Source organism: Argiope bruennichi, chromosome 9, assembly GCF_947563725.1.
Source record: "Argiope bruennichi chromosome 9, qqArgBrue1.1, whole genome shotgun sequence".
In the NCBI taxonomy this organism is placed as follows: domain Eukaryota; kingdom Metazoa; phylum Arthropoda; class Arachnida; order Araneae; family Araneidae; genus Argiope; species Argiope bruennichi.
Genome location: NC_079159.1, coordinates 121,493,657 through 121,511,557, shown reverse-complemented (window position 1 = coordinate 121,511,557; position 17,901 = coordinate 121,493,657). Strand labels below are relative to the sequence as shown.

The 17,901-nt window shown below is 33.5% G+C and overlaps 1 protein-coding gene across 1 annotated transcript in view; it reads right to left on the bottom strand.

The window, feature by feature from the left end:
- LOC129983749 (papilin-like) overlaps positions 1-17,901 on the bottom strand; it is a 206,976-nt gene that overhangs the window by 153,143 nt on the left and 35,932 nt on the right. The window contains exon 2 of the mRNA XM_056093361.1: positions 573-644. Coding sequence (XP_055949336.1) covers positions 573-644 — 72 coding nt within the window. The remainder of the gene's footprint in view (positions 1-572; positions 645-17,901) is intronic.

The window sequence follows — 17,901 nt, the reverse complement described above, 5'->3', positions numbered from 1 at the left end:
AGAAGCAGTAATTAAAGACAAATAAAAATGAGCGATAATTTGGGCGGATAATTCGGCGATGATGGATACATTCGGTACTCTGAACAACTTTAACTATTTCTTTTTACGAATGAAAGGACCTTTTTCTTTTGCTCTATTTAATTCAAGACTTTAAACATACAAATATCATTTTCTGAGATATATTTCAATTCAGAAGTTTGTCCGGGAAAAGAGTAATTAATCCACTTCATTTCAACGCATATTTTTTGACAGAAGTGAAAAGATATAATGAGATGTTGGCTTCAAAAATGCATCATGATTATACATAATAATAGAAATCGATGCCCTCAAAATAGCGTGAGATAAATTAATTATATTTCCAAAAGCCAACGATGATACGTTTAACAGCCATTAATATAATCAATTCAGTGGTTTAATTCCATTTTCTATTTTCATTTTTTTTCTCACGTGCATCTAACTTCCTTACTTCAGTGAATATTATTTCCTTTTATATGTATAAAATAGATTATCGCAGATATATGAAATATAAATATATACAAATTTTAATAAAAAGTATTGGTTCATTTACTTACCATGATATCCGAAGGAAAGCGAAATACTGATTCGTATTATGGAATACACCAGACTCTTTTATGCCTTTAACTCTGTAATCAAAAAACATAAATTAGTGTTAATTTAGAAAAAGAATTTAACAAGCAAAAAAAATCATTTTTTTTTTTAATATGACCTATATAGTGTTAAATAAATAAGCGAGAATATTTTCCAATCATTTTGACTCACTTTGTACTCCAATATCTCAATTTAAAACAGATAATTAATTATATATTTTGAACATTTTATTTTTGATCAAAGAGTTTTAATATTTAAAACGGCGTTCCTGCGACTGGAAAATCTTCAGTCGGGCCATGCGTTGCCCCTTCGACCCCTCTTGTGATTTTCTGGGGTGCTTTGATGCCTGTCTAGTTTACCGACAAACATCAAAGTACCCCAGAAAACCGAAGGGGGAACGCGTGGCCCGACTGAAGATTTCTCCGGTCGTGGGACCGCCGCTTAATACAGATCTGGAATTTTGGAATCAAGAGTACTCACACGAACAACCAGACAGACGAACAATTATCCTTTGATTGATTTCATCCGACAATGAAAAGACTAACAATGATAATTGTGGAAATGAAATGGAAAAATTCCGCCATTTTGCTCGTTATATTTTTGAGTTTCACGTTCACATGCTCAGAGACGGACAGACAGAATCCTCAAGATGGATTTAGCCTAAATTTAGATGCAGCTCTACAGTTTTGATTTGAAGACTATTCCTTAATCTAAGTCGCTCAGGTATCATGTTCGCAGACAGGGAGGATTTTTTTTAGAGAAATTTCTCTTGTACTGAAGGAGGGCTCAAATCATGGAGATACGCCAAAAACAGACGGTCAAAAGTTTTGCATAGTCGCGCTAAAATTTCTTAATATGCAAGAAAGTAAAGTGGAAGAAATCCTGAGAGTAAATTCTTACTCGGTAAAAATGTCCATATCCTGATCGCTTGTTCTAATCCGGGAAGTCTGTACACTATATCCCAACCAATGGAAATCTTCCTATAATAATGGCCCAAACTGGCAAGAGGCCATCTCTTGTAGTTAGAGAAGCACTGAATGAAGAAAATTTCACAACGAAAAAGGTTTCCCAAGGTGATCCAAAAACACACCATCATAAACCACCTTCTTCAATGCTCTCTTTGGACCACAATCGATGAGATCATTGATCCCGCATCAACCCTTCACGCACTAACAAGTCTCTGCATCCTCCGACTCGCCACTCACTTCCGATCTCCAGCGGCGACGTCCAATGAGTTGCGAAGCAGCAGGTGGCCATCACAGAAAGCCGGGCAACGCCTAGGCACGCACTCGCCCCAAAGAGAGTCGGCATATTTACGAGCAGCAGTAGATAAATACATCAGGGTGGTGGACATTAACATTCCGAAAATGGGGAGACTGGGCGCGAGATATTTTATAGGACGCCCCAACTGCTGCAGCGATAGGAGAGAGGACGGTGAAAGATGAACGCGCCACACTCGTCGAGGACGCCGCCCACGTGACAGTATACGAATACCGATATTTATATTGGGGAGTATTGTTATATTCAATGACAACTCAAGTAAGGAGGGAGCAGAAAGCGGCGAACAGCCTTCATCGGTGAATAATGTGATTATTAGACGCTCAGAGATATAACAGATGTTGTTTCATCTGGCACGACGGCCATGTCAGGTGAGCTATTTTGAAAGATAATCGAACATCCTAGTAGTACCGCAAAAGAATTCATACAGCAAAATGATATTTAAAAGAGTTTGAAGTAAGTTGCTCTATGAGAAGAAAAATTATACGATGCTTAACGGTTTATAACAGTCTCTGATATCACGTAGTATCCGGGACTTAGATTAATGCACCGAAAAAGTTCATTATGAATTATATACAAATAAATGAACTCTACAGAGTTATATTTTTTATGGTATGCTGCATTTTTATTTTTTTTTATAAATGTATTCAATATATCAGGAGCCTATTTCCATGAGAGTTTAGGTCGAAAAATGGCCGAATTATAGTGAACGGCCGAGTTTGTTGGCTCTCTTCCTTTAAAAAAAGAAAAAGAAAAAAAACATGAACGATTTGACTGTTGTTGGATAAAAGAATTTGCTACATCGAAAAATGCCGAATTAAAGAGCGCCGTTTGTTATAGTTTTCATTTCAAATACAGTATTCTGATACGGCGATCATCATCTGTTCACCCATTGCAATGCATTTCGAAATCTTCCATCATAACAATCCTTATAAAGCAAATAAGTTTGCAGTTAATAATTCAACGACATCAGCTTTAGAAGATGTTTTTTTAATTTATTATAAATGAAGAATTTGCAAAGGGAAAGCAACAGAAGTTTGTAACATTTTATTATTTTCTGGTATACGAATTACGTAACAAAGATGTAATGCAATCTTCAAAAGATTTGGCTTCGACGTTATGGCGCATCTCCTTGAATCCGGAAAATTATACTTCTGTGAAGATTCTATGCGAATCTGCTTATTCAAAAATGGAATAATCTAAATAAGTGCATGGCAAACTTCGATCGTTCAGGAATTCTATCCGGACCCAAGAACTCATAAGAAATATTACACTGAGTGCATCTCGATTTGAGCCATGAGATCTCTTAGAAATAAGTAAGTATAAGTCATTTTTCTGCATTAAGGCATGCAGTAGTAAGATAACAAACTATGACAAATATCTATGTTACAAATATTATATTACGTATAAATATTAACACCTAAAAAATATTCGACAGAAAATGCAAAGCAAACAAAGGAAAAAAGAAAATTGAAAACAAACTATAACAAATTTATCCGATTAAAGTGAAACATATTTTTAAAACATTTAAGTCCGTTAATCTGCCGTTTTATTATAAATTTTGAAATAATATAAATAAAACAGAAATCGATTATGTATGAGAGCAGGAAATATTCGAAAAAGTTTGCCACCATATACAAATTAAAATTTGGAATTATTGCACGGAGTTATTGTTTAGAAGCAGACTTCCGTACACAAAGGAACTTGCAAATCAACTTGCAATTCAAAGAATTTCCAGAAAAATTCTCCCAATTTTAAAATTAAAGGCTTATAAATTCAGAAACTGGGAAGCAAATCTGTTAAATAAAGCAATGGACTAATTCAATTTTTAAAAAAATAAGACTTGGATAATATAAAACAAAAAGGCTTTTCCCCCGGAAAAGAAAGAGCAGACGATAAAACAAATTAAAAATAATGCATATATAGGCAATTTATAGCCAAGCATGGATTGCCTGAATCTATTATGAAATTGTGGCAAACATAAATATGTTCCTTTCTAAACATGCGTTGTCTTACTGGCTGTCTTATAACTCGGCGAGTATAAACCCACCTTTAGTTTTGGTCCTTAACTCTGTCGGAAGACATTATCACAAAATAAGCCACGACCAATAAATTCTATCACTTTTTTTGATCGTTTTGGTAAACGCTAGTATCACCTTCAGAACAAAAGAAAAGAACAATCAAACCAAAAATAAAAACGATCCAGACTTTTTAGGAAAAGGGATGAAAAAAAATGATGCTAAAGGTGCATAACTCATTCACTCTTTCGCGAACTTGAAATATCCACACGGCTAATCGCAGGGTAAGAAAGAATTCCATACAAAAAAGAATAAATAAATTAGACACGCAAAAAAAAATATCTGGATTACGATCCGCCCACATGTTGTTGATTCGGTGTAGGATCAATTTATCTTTTGGTATCCCCTGTGATCTTGAAGCTCGGTTCGCCAATTAGGGCTATCTTTAAGACTCCAGGTCAAGTATTTCCTCTCTCCCTCCCCCCCCCCCCACCCCCCATAAAAAAATCAAACTGTAGAAAAATCAAGACTCACGACACTTAAGATATGTAGGTACGTGAAATGAATAATGCCGATTCCAGTGAAAGATGGGACGAAACATTCTTTTTTCACGAGCTAGAAAAGAAAGCAAGTTTTTCTTGAAGATGGTAAATCGTTAAAAATCCGTATAAATATTATTCGCATAAAACCGCGACGGAAATGTTTTAAATAAATATTTTATCAACACTAAATATTTTTGAAACATATATATGGATGATAGGGTAAGTAACGAAATCTATAAGTCGTCAAGAACAAACATTATTTGGTATTTAATGAATTACCAAGACAACTTTATTCTACTTTAACCTTAAATAAATTTAATTCATTGCAAAGAAGACAAATGAAATGAGGTCTTTAAGGAAATAGAAATGGCACCAAAAAGTAGCAGACAGAATACAGTTTATTTTAATTATATTGTAAATTTTTCGATTTCGGATACGTTGAAAATGAAAAGACAATTTTTAGGTCAGATAAAATAGGATTTTATTCAAATTCAAATTCTTTTCAAATAATAAATATTTTTAGAAACTTTTTTTGTTTTAAGTAAAATAAAAAGGTACTAAAAATGATTCCTAAATTCTTCCTGATTACAACTTCTTTGTTTTTGGAAATTATTTTATAAGAGAAATAATAGTAATCAAAAGATAAAAACAAAGGATAACAAAAAGGATCATTCTCTCAGAGTTGAAGCAAAATATTCCATCATTGAGATTTGATAAAAACCAATCTTTATCAGATCTCAAATGTTTCTACCAAATGAATCTGCTATCATTAAATTTTTCAACAACAAAATATTAATAAATAAATTAAAGAATTTTTTTTTTCTTCCACTTAGACGGACATCTAAATACTTTCCAGCAGAGTCCACCATCGTTTTTTAAAAGAACCATGAAAAAGAATTTAAAAAAATAAATATATATAGTATAATCCGCAAATGCGACTGCAACCCAAACAGGATGTCGCTTCCAGAAGTGTATTTACTGCGTGGGTAAGGCAGCTTTTTTTTTTTCTTCTTTGGACCAACCGTCCCATTCCCAAGTCCATCCTAGTTCTTGGATAAAATGATGGTCTCATCATGGTGACGTCATCAGACGTTTAGTCTATCCGTACCAGTGAAAGGATCGCATTCCTGTCTGCCGCTCGCATTGTTGCCTTGTTGTGGCTTCCCCAGGATGGCGTCGGCCTCGTTGCAGCAGAAGCTAATAATATGGTACCCCAAGCCACTTCTTCAAAGTTTAATGGACATACGAGCAGCCTTGGAGGGCCCTTAAACAGTTTTAAGGCATGAATTTACGAGGAAACAGGAAATGTTTTGTTGATAGATAGTGTCGTACGAACGCCTGCCAGAGGTAAAGTGAAGCGGCTGTTTGGACTGAGCGAGGAATAAGCATCGGAAATGCTAGCCATTTTTTACTTTCTCGCGTACGAAGTATAGAGGAAGTATTATAATGAAAAAATTCGAACTCGAGATTTTGACGAATCTCCATATTTAAGACCTCCCTGAGTAATTATGTCTGTATCTGTGAGAAAGATAACTCGAAAACGCTTTGAGTTAGACGGATAAAATTTGCTATATGGATTTTACACCCATTTTGAAGATTTCTATAAAATATTGAGCAAAATTCATTCAATAGAAATCAAGCTGTTCGAATATAAGTTAATAAGATAAGTACAAAGCGAAGAGAGCTAGATGGATACAAATTCGGCACACAAATTTAACAACTATAGTCTAGATCTTTATCAAATTTTGAGCCATCTTATGCTACCTGACTTCCACCGAATACCTGCTACGTATTGTAAGCCTTGATTTAAATCTACTATATTAATATGAATTGAAATCTACCCTATTCCCATTAGTGTGGAGCTAATGTTTGGGAATTGAAATGTTAATTCGTTGTTAAGTCTTGCTAGTTCTCTACAATTTGTAATTACGAGGTTCTTGCCCTTGGGACACAACAGTAGATATCACCACCCTACCTAGGCATCTGGGTCATTTGAATGACAATCATATAATCGTTAAAACATCAACACGAGAAATGAGAGTGGTGATCTGAGGATCATCACCGGTAAGGTTCAATCCTGTCGTCAGAAAGGAGGAAACCTAACTTCAAGTCATTATTATACCCCCGAGGTGAATTGGGAACCCGCTTACTTAGTCAAATGTTCGAAGGTGTCCAAAACCAGATGCTCCCTCCTTCCCCCCTTTCCATCTATTCACTTTACTTTAAAAAAATCATGAAATATTTTTATCTTACCTTTCATTTAAAAGCATCCTCCAATTGAAAAATTTTTTATATATATTTTAGAATTCCAAAATTATAGACCACTGCCGCTGAATTTTTTTATCTCTTGCCTTTGCCTTATTTTTAATTTTAAAGATTTAAATATCATTTTTTTTTATTTCTCGTTTGCGGACGATTTGTTGGATTGATTAGCTCCAAAATGTCTGTTGCGATGACGGATGTTGGGTTCTCATTTACTCACCCACTCTATATCTTGAGCGCAGATTAGATTATTTATTTGAGGAGACTCGTTATGCAGAAAATTCAATTACAGTGCCGCATGACAAAGAAAAGATAATAAAAAAAATCGACACACGCATATATATATATATATATAAATACTATAAAGAGTAATGTATCGAAAAATATTTACGCAGTATAAATGACAAATACCAAACACGCTAATTAATAATAAATTTAAAATTGAAGAAATTCGACCTTAAATAATAAGGAACCTTAATGAAATAAATATCGAGATATTTGGATTATGTATTAAAAACTAACTAGTCTTCTGTTTCTCAAAGTCCTGGCCGTTACTGCGAAACGAATACAGTTGAGTATTTCACGATTTTCTATCGTCCTATTAATAGTTTTAGAGAGTAAATACAATATAAATCCTTAACAGATTTCAAATTATGAAGAATGTAAATTTCACGCATGCAAAATCCAAAGAAAGAATACAAGACCCATAAAACATGCATTGCAAGAATTTGCTTTATACTTTCTCAAAAATACTATTCATTCCAAAGACAAATTCCATATAGACTACAATATTTCACATTTGAGCAGACACTAATAATAATAATAAAACTAAAAGCTAGCTTTCTAGAAAACAAGTAGAATTTTGTCAATTTTTGCATACGATTTTGAAACAATAGTATTAATATATAACGAAAAATGATCCTCTAAAATAAATGTAAATCAATTATCATGCCACAGAGATTCTTCGCACGATGTGCTTAAATATTTAAGCAAGATGGTGGTTAAACCACACCACCATACGATTCAGGTTGATTTATGTCATTCTCACATAGTGATAATGCCCAATAATAAATTTGTCATTAACGTCTTTCTGTGTTGTAAATCTGTCAAATTGCTGATTACTGAATCTGTGAGAATGTTTCAAAGTATATAACAAAAATAAAAACTATAATCCGTGTAGAGAAATTTCCAGAGGAATGAATCATTATCTTATTTCATCCCAATAAATGTCTAATAAGACCAGACATATCTAGTATTTAACTTTTAACTAATAGTTAATTCGTACTGTTTCAAACAATCGTTTTTTATGGATTATTTTCTTTTGATTGTTGCTTACGACTAACCTGATGATCACTTACGCCCAAGAGTGGCCATAAAAATGATTTTCTGTCAACGGTACTTCAATGAATCACAAAACGGATTGATCACCATGACGGATATTTCTAAATGGAGGACAATTAAGGCGGGTTTTAAATGTTGTTCAATTAGAAAATCATTTGTCAAAGGGTGATTTATTTTCGATAACAATGTGCAAAAAATAAGTTTCGTCAGTTACAAACGGATAATGGAAGAAAATTGTGAAATGATTCATTTAGATTGACAATATTATTATCTATGTTCATTCGTTTTTTTTTTTTTTTTTTTTTTTTTTTTTTTTACTTTTAGAAAGAACAGTAAAAAGATGGAATTTAACAAAATATAGTATAATGTTTTTAAATGGGAATTCAATAACTTACAAAAAATCTTCCTTTTCTTCGATTCTTTCTCATCCAGTGTTCTCAATTCATGTGACCATTTGTTCATTTAGAAAGAGAAGGGATGCAGCATAAAAATTTTATTTATGGGACGGTAACATCATATAAGCAGAAATGAAACTCCATAACACGTGATAATCACTTAAAAAGTAGTTCATCTGGGATGTTTAATTTAGCTATATTAACGTCCCGTTTTAAAGCACCAGACCCGTTTACACGATGGTTCTTCGGTAGAATCGGAACTTGAACCTGAAACCCGCCGGTTCCGAAACCGAGATTTTACAAACAAGACATCGCGGCCTCGTTTACCCGAGATGACCAAATGTCTCAGAATTGCTAAGAATTTTGAAAATTGTTCCGAATTTGAAATATATATCCTGGATAGAATTACTGTTGGTTTCTGCATCAGGAGACAAGCACTCTTCGACGACTGTATCTCGCTAAGTGGTGGTACGGTAAACAATGAGAGGTTATTACGCTTGCTAGTTCAGGATATAATCTGAATAAATCCTGTTGCTAAATCTAAACAGCTTCTCCTTTCGTCTTTCCTTCTACCATGCGGAAAAGCGCGTGTTTTCCGAATCCGAGAATGAATAATTCTATTTCATAAATAGAATAACAAAACTGAGTACAAAAATGTTGATTTTTCAGAAATTTATTTCATGACAAATTATCCTTCCTAAAGTAACTATACAAAGAATGTAGTCACCCCACTGTGTCCAATCAGTCGGAAGAAAATACTGTCATCAAACCGGGTAAGGATAGACTACGTTTGTCTGTAGAAAGAAGGAATCCCCCCCCCCGCCCATTTCTTCCGATTTCGTTAGAGCTTGAGCTATAAGAAAAAAAAAAAAAAAAAAAAAAGGTGGAAGCGAACGCGACTGTTGACAGCTTTCCAACAAGGCGTTTCAAGATTGGGTTAACCCCTTCACTGTCAGAGAAATTTACAGACACTTAATTCTAGTAGTTTCCAACGAGATATCTCGAAAATGGCAGTGGACGGGGCTGAAAAACAATCGAAATTAGGAGAATGAAAATCACTTTTCAGTCCCTAATTTCTAGGCTATCCCATTAATTTAAATATTTAATATAAATTGAAATCGGAATTTTTCAACTTGAATTTCTCAACTCATGAATGTTTTGAGTGATTGAAGATGGAGAAATTCTTCTAATTTGAATCTTTTACGCCTTCTATCAATCCTTTTATCTTCTATTCTGTCTCCAACAAGTACATTTTCAGCAAGGGTTATTTTGAGATAATAGACAAAGATCTGATGAAATACTTCCGAAATCGTGCAAGAAAACCTATTCCTATAGAATGATTCTTATAAATGAATAATCTAACTAACATATTAAAAGCGGGGGCAATACAAAGTCATGTTTAAAAAATGTTGAGATTATTAATATCTTTAATTATCAATTGCATTGCTTCAGATTTTTTTTTTTTCATTTATACAATTGCATATTTGTTTGGGTTTTGTCAATACTTCCAACCTAACCATCTAGTCATCTTTCCGAACATAAGTCATTTCTGCATATAAATATAAATAATTTCAATCCAACTACCTTGTATCTCTATTTAAAAAAATTCAAATTATTCTAATAACCAGAATAGATGCAAATGAACTGTGACTTTACACATGCGAAGGTGACCCTCATCACTGGACGGAAAAGGCCTTTTGAGTGGTAAGGGCCTCGTGGAGGATATGGTCCCACCAACAACCTTGGGCACCGATGTTACTGCAATTAAAAAAAAAAAATAAGACGAAAGCCTAATCAAGTGTTAATGAACGATAAGAATTCCACAGGAAGTTGTGGACCTACCCCCTTCCCTGGATGAATTGCACAACGTGTACGCGCTCAATTGTTTTATTTACGTCGCGCTCGATTGCAGGAAGGAAGAAAAAAACCAATGGCGACATTTTTATTTTTTGCCTTTGATATTGAGACAAATAACACTTTCTATCACTTTCATTACGGATTCTTAAATAGCGGGTCAGGACCCTAAGCGGGGACACACATCAGGGCCAAGCCTGGGTCATTAAACTGGTATTGCTGGGAAACTTGTCGTAATCCAAACTAATATATTATATATATCAAAAATTATACGTTTTACTTAATGTCGATACGTAAGTTAAAGGAAATATATCTTTATTACACCGTACATATAATATAGAAAGAAAAAATACTATAATCGTCGAAAAATAGGATCTCGAGATATTAGAAATTCATTCATATGCCTTCTAATGACCATTAAATTCCTTAGAATGAAACTCTGACCCATAGTTGTAATGTGGGAGTTTGGACAGAGGACTAAGGGTTCGGGTGCTATCTTCGACGTTCGACAATATTTCAATCGTACATCGATTTAATCGTCCCTTCAAGCTGTAGCGGTTTGTCAGCAGGCATCGACCACTACTGAGGCAATCTTTAACAGCTAGAGTAATTTGAAGATTGAAGTTCACATTTCCTGGCTCTAAGTACATGTGAGTACAGTCGACCAACCCGCCACCACTGAACGACGTAGTATCGACAAGATTTGTTCCGACCTGTAATTTCACCTTTCTTTATCACCATCTAACTACATCACTGGCCAATTCTCCGAACTGGCATTCTCTTAAGGGATGCCCCCTCCCCTCCCTACCTCAACTCTAGGGACACGGCATGTTCAAAACAATCCTGCGACCGCAGTTATCACTTCTCAGGACACTTGAGTGTTCTAAGAAATGAAGTTGCCGACTCGCTGCCAGAGGAACTACTCAAGAAGAACCGTAAACATCAAGATAGATTTCCGTAAATTTTGTTTTGAGAAATATCTCCAAAAAGAATTTCCTGGAAATTTGGCCTCACACATAGAAAATTTAAGAAACTAAATGTCAAACTTTCCTATTGTTATCCTAAGTTTAGATTACTCACGATTTCACTCAATTCAAATATTAATCAATTCATCACAAGACACGGAGGAACAGTTCGTGAATAATCTATATTTCCACAGATTCGGTTTGTGCTCAGAGGATCATTGCGTTACAAAAGAGAGCCGTCATTCAGATTATTACATAACAAATGGACCAGTGAAAGACGAATTTCACTTCATTGATTCCAGACTGATTTCACATACCATGATATGACGACTGATTAAGGAAAACTTTAATGGCGTCCATTATTCTTCAAGACATTCACAGCATCTCCTTCGATATACTTTTGGGTAATTTTTTTCCACTTTTTTCTTTTCATCTATCCGCAATTCTTTACGCCTTGAGAGTATCCTTTAACCATAAATTTCGAATCAAATCTCCAGGTCACTTGCCTCCATTATTATTAACAATAATAAGCACACTCCCAAATTAGAATTCCATTAGCACCCTTCATTTCAACTATTGTACTGGATGATCTCGAATTCATGGTATGAACCTTAAAGGCTTGTACACGACTCTATAAAAATTATTTATTGTACCGGAAGTATGGCCACAAGTAAAGTTGAGGCGCCTCACCGCCATGCTTGCGACGAGACGCAAACACAGGAAATTAAAGATGAAAGGTAATAAAGTTTTATTGACAGTGTTGTTGACAGGTGCATTGTTTGCAATAAATGTTCAAAACTGCGTCCACCAACAGTGATACATGCATTACACCGAAGCGTTGTGGCTATTTGTATATATATTCACAGTTGCCAAATATTTCACGCCACGTGCAACAGTTAAGGACATTCGAGGAACGAGATCCTCATCTGAAGTCGCATAAACAAGACTCTCCATAAAATGTAATATTGAGACTGTATATGTCGACAGACGGCCAAAGGAATCGTTCACCGCGCTCACATCATCGCTCCTTGAAACTTTTCTTTAACTCTTTCTTTTCTATTAACTCCCTTTCTTTTTCATTTCCTTTCTAATTTCTTGTGCTTGAGTCTCACTGCATCACTTGCGCCCATACATACCTATACAATAACTGACTGTTACAATGTCTGCACCAGCCTTTACAGTTTGTATCATGAATTCCGGATCATCCTGCATAATTTATCTAATCTTAATCATGGAGATATGATCACCGTAGATATCAGGTTTTTCTTTGATAAAATATGTATCTCAGATCTTTTCCTATAAAAGATTGATAGTCAAAAATGACTGCATGTATGCCTATATTAACTTTTCATGTAGGCATTATTTTATACATTGCAATAGAAAAAGAAATATAATACTGCTTCATATGCTGTGGACTTCCATTCTCCATTCTATGTAAAACAAAATTTGCACAGAACGGAAAAATTTACATTTAACATCTTTTAATGTCCGTTAAATACAGAAAAACACCGAAAATGAAGAACGCGGCTTAATTTCTACTTTTTATTTTTAGAAGAAATTTTCTAGAATCTTTTTATATACATAGAGTAACATATAATTGACTTCCGAGAAGATGGGCCATTTTTAATTACTAATAAGAAATTCTTCTTCTCAAAAATTTCTTACATTACCTGTCTAAAAGAAAACAAATATGACAGAAAATGAAAGTTTAAAGTAATCAAAAGATAAAAACCTACATCTATCAAACATAAAAGATGAAACATCTGCTCCTTCAGAAGCCTGTAATTACACCCAGTAACCCCAATAATAAAAAAAGAAAGAACAGGAACACCTCCTTTCATCTGATGAGTATTTCTGTTGCCAAATTACAACAATTAGATTTGTAGCTTTTACTCAGAGACGCATTTCTGAGAGCCATTCAAGAAGTAATGATTCAGTTATCGTCTGAATGACGTAAAAAAAAGTTTAGCTGTTTGTTTTTTAGATGCGATATCAATCACAGTTGAATTTAAATAGGTTTTTAAGGTGATCAAATAAGATGTTTCGAAAATAACTTAGGTCTCTTAAATGAAATACTCATCTTTTTCGAAATGGAAAAAGACATGGAAAGTGCAGAACTTAATTAATATGTGGAAATATGATATAAAAAGAGAGCTTTGGTTCATAATACATAGGAAACAAATATATCAATTTATTTAAAAGGATAAAAAATTTTTGTTGAACATACTTCTTTTGGAATATTGTTCTTTATTCGATTGCTAAGAAAAAAAAACGTTTATTAAATTTTAGTAAATGCAATCTTTAGTTTTGAATTTGCTAAACGCACATCTAACATTTTCTTGATCATTTCGAAAATCCTACACGTGGGATTTCCAAATGCACAAAGATTATCTATATCCTCAATAGAAAATTTTATTACGTATTAATCATTGATTGACGAGTATCTAAATATACCTCTCAGCCTATCAATAACTATTTGCGTTAGGGGTAGATAGACAACAATTGAAAATTTGAAATGGATGAAGAATTTTGTGAATTTTGTACTGACTTCGGCATTATTCAAAAACACTGATGTATACTATAATATAACAAAACATAATGATATCCTACGCTATCGGTGCCTATAACACTGAGTTATCTAACCAGTTGGATGAGCACAAGATGGAAGAAAAGAAAATTAAAAAAAAAAAAAAAAAAAAAGAGGAGAAAAGAAAGAATGAAACGACAAACCATCCAGGGTTCTCCAGAGAGAATCCTATCGGTGTCAAATCCTACACGGCTGTATTTAATGTCTTGACGGAGTAATAACTAAATGAAGGGAACAAGAAAACCTAAAAACAAATGGTGAAAATGGGTTTGAACTCACAGAGAAATGAGATTATTAATTGATAAGGGGAGGTAAAAAAGGAAAAAAAAAATTATAAATAACATTGAAAACATCAATATGACATGTATAAACATATAAGCAAACATTGTAGAATCAGAAATGTGTAGTTTCTGTTTGGGTCTTGTGGTTGTGATTTCTTTGTGCGAGCGTGTTTCGTTGGTTCTGTAGGGTATTACAATTATGAGGGAATAATTTAGGCTAATTTTGACAAGTGGCATTTTGGTCTTTGTATTTATGAATATGAATGCACATACAACAGCATTGAATTGTTTGCTGGTGTTAGCCTGGCTGTTCAAGTTTTCTAGTCTTTCAGTCTAAACGAAATGCAACTGAGGATCCGTTTGCCAAGCTGATCCGATTCCATTGTAGGTTGATTATAAAATCAGCCTACTTTCAAATGTGGTATTTAAAATCATACATCTAGTGTCGAAGACACTCCATGGTGCCGCATGCTGGATCGGCCTGCATCAGTCTTCATTGAGAGATTGTTTCAAGAGAACCATCAACATAGAAGAAATTTTGGCAGGATAGCGATGTCGAATTCGACTCCAAGTGTTTGTGGTACCTTAATCGATGAGATTTTGCCTCTGGCCAAACGGCAACGATGAGCTGGTGGAAGAATATAGCAAGAACTACCGAAGAGTTTAGGGAACTGTATTCTTTATCACAATAAAAAGCTTCTAAAGAAATTCAGTCTGGAAAGGAAGAAATTATAGACTCAATAGAGAAACAACCTACCAGTGAAATAAAAGCGACACTGAAAATATGGGTAATTATCGCATCGTTCGTTGAGAAGCAACACTCTAATAAAGGAATAGCTATGCGCACTACAAATTCATTTAATGATAATGCTGCCATTTTCGTCAAATTTTGAAGCCTAGACAAAGGAAACTCTCTTTAGACAACTTCCTAGTTTAAGAAAAGCATGCATTATAAATAAAAAGGAATTATATTATTTCATATTTGTTTGAGTATTTTTTTTCGGAATGGAACGCATTGTCTTATTTTGTATGGATTGCTATGAAATAATGCTTCGCACAACAGGAATTCCACATTAGGAAAAAGATTCAGGAGAGAATTATTCCCAGTTAGTGATGTTCTACAGTAGTCTGAATTATGAAGAGTCCTCAAAATAACTCTCTTTAATTCTTAAACGATTATAAAATGGTCTCTCTTTATACATTATATAAGAAAAAGCAGAAACTAAAACTTTCTTAGAAGCTGTTTCTTTCAAAACAGGTATCACCTTTTCACTTCTGAGAAATAGTTATTTGTTTCGTCGCTTCAATCCATTACGCTGGGGGTGGGGAGAGGAGGGATAGTCCCACTCTTTCCTCTAAGAAAACCGCTTCAGTTTATGTAGCAACTAGACCAAACCAGCGATTTATTTTCTCTTAACCACAGGATTTAAATCCCGTCACAAAGGTATTTATTCCGCCAAATCGGTAAATTGTCCGTCTCTTTCTTCTTACTTTCTCTAAACAAACTTTGCGTAAAACAAATTGGCGTACAATAGTTATGAAAAATTAACCTTTGGCGTGAATTCATTGATTCAATCTCGTAATTCCTGGCATGCGGTTAATGATATCGGGAAAATCGAATTTGTACTTTAGACGTATTTTTCCCAGCCGATTTAAAACAATATTTGACATCTACAATTGTACTCACCAAATCCAGACCAAATAACATAATCCCGAAATATATTTATCTAGACAGGTGAAATATGTTATATGATATAATTAACAAATTAATAGATATGTATCAAATTTTAAACAAAATGCATCGGCTCGATTATATGTTGGTATACCTATTTCAATGGATGTTAGCACGAAAACTCAATAACACAATAAATTAGATTAATGAATTTTAGTGTTAGTGATATACAATATACATAGTAATATAGTTTTAACTATCTTACTATGTATATTGTATATCAGTGTTACATTTTACATGAAAACAATCTGTGGATATTGTCCCAAAATGTGCAATCGATTCTCTGCATTTGACGACGACGCTAAACACAAAACAGGTCGCTCTAAGAAAATAGATAAGAAAATCAAAGATCGAACCCTCGCGATTATTTCATTTATCGCTACCTGCCTTTGGCGACCAGCTGGTTAATCGGGATGAATGGTCGTTAAAATTTTCAATTAAGTATTTTATGTAATTTGATCTTAAAAATATCTAGAGAAAAATATCTTTATGCTTCAAATTTTGAAAGATATGCAATTCATACTATTTCAGAAATTTTATGCCATTCGGTTCCTTTTTCACTACATTTTTCATATTTTCTGTGATTTCCAGTAAAATTCAAAAGAAACGGATACACTCTGCTATTTCTAGACTTTTAATGGAGTATCCTAATTTCTAATCTAAAACAATTATAAAATTTGGCATTTTCATTACATTAATAATATATTTTAAATATAAATTTTATTTTTTCTTACAGATTCTTTTCAGAATTAATAAATATATTGGTTGTTTTCCCTGAAACCTTCCACGCTAATAATAATTTATGTAAAGAACATAAGTTTAATTTAAACTCTTTACACGTTTAATTATTTTTTTATATTAATATCGATGTAATTCGGATAGTAAAGCAATAGCAATAAAAATATAAGCAATTTTAAAGTAATTTTTATAGCTTTTAATAGTGACTCTTGTAGGTTTGACGTCCTTCTAGAATTCTTAGGTTTTCTTTATTATCGTTCGTCATACATTTAACATTCATTCAGAATTCTTGTTGAGAAAAAAAATTGCCTAAAATAAAATAAAAAAATCATCTAATACAAAAACAATTCTATCCGACAAAAATTGGAAATGTAATCTGCAAAGTAATTTGAAATATATTTTTTTAGATTTTAAAATAGATTAAAAATCGTTTTTGTACTGTCATTTTTTTCAGAATTTATCCAGATAAAATGTGAAAAATCTTGTTTAATACTTAATTACATTTCTAATTAAAATTTGAAAAAGAAATCGCACCGAAATCCGAATATGTATGTACCAAATTTGGCTATTCTAGATCAAACTGTCTAGCCTGTAAAAAACAAAACATCAATACACGCAAATTAAACACGTATTAATGGTTTATTTCTTTGATGGAAAAAATATTTTTTATGGAATGATGGTCATCTCTATCCGAATAAGGTTGTATCTGGAAAACTTAAGAAACCCTAGAATACAAAAATATACCCTTCGCTTTCAATACCCTAGCATGACACAGTCAGATGACAAGACAACATAAAACGAACTTGTCACATACCGCTCATATATAAAAAGTGATTCATTCATACCATTTTTGAGTACAGATGAACGAATATTGCTCAACTTCTAGAAAAATAACGATATCATAAATAATCGAGAAAAGGAAGTTATAGAAAGAATAAAATGTCGCGAAAAAAAAAAAAAGCGGTAGTTTTCGGTGTTCCGCCATGGTCTGAGTCACGCTCATTAGCGATCACTGAGTTTTAGTTTTGTCGGAAATTACAAGTTTTCCCCCCACGCAGTGAGACACGTTGCCATTCCGCGAAGATGAAACTTGCCGGCGTACATAAATTGGGCCGAAATAGGAAGAGGAAAACACAAAATGCTCATTGTGAGTGAACGATTCCGTTCATTTTTCATTTTCGGTGAAAGAAGCAATTGGAAGTTATGTAATTGTTGTAAATGAGACTTGATGGAGGAATACACACATTTCAGATTAAATGACACAACGACTATGTGTAAAAGCTTTTAATAAGCTTCTTT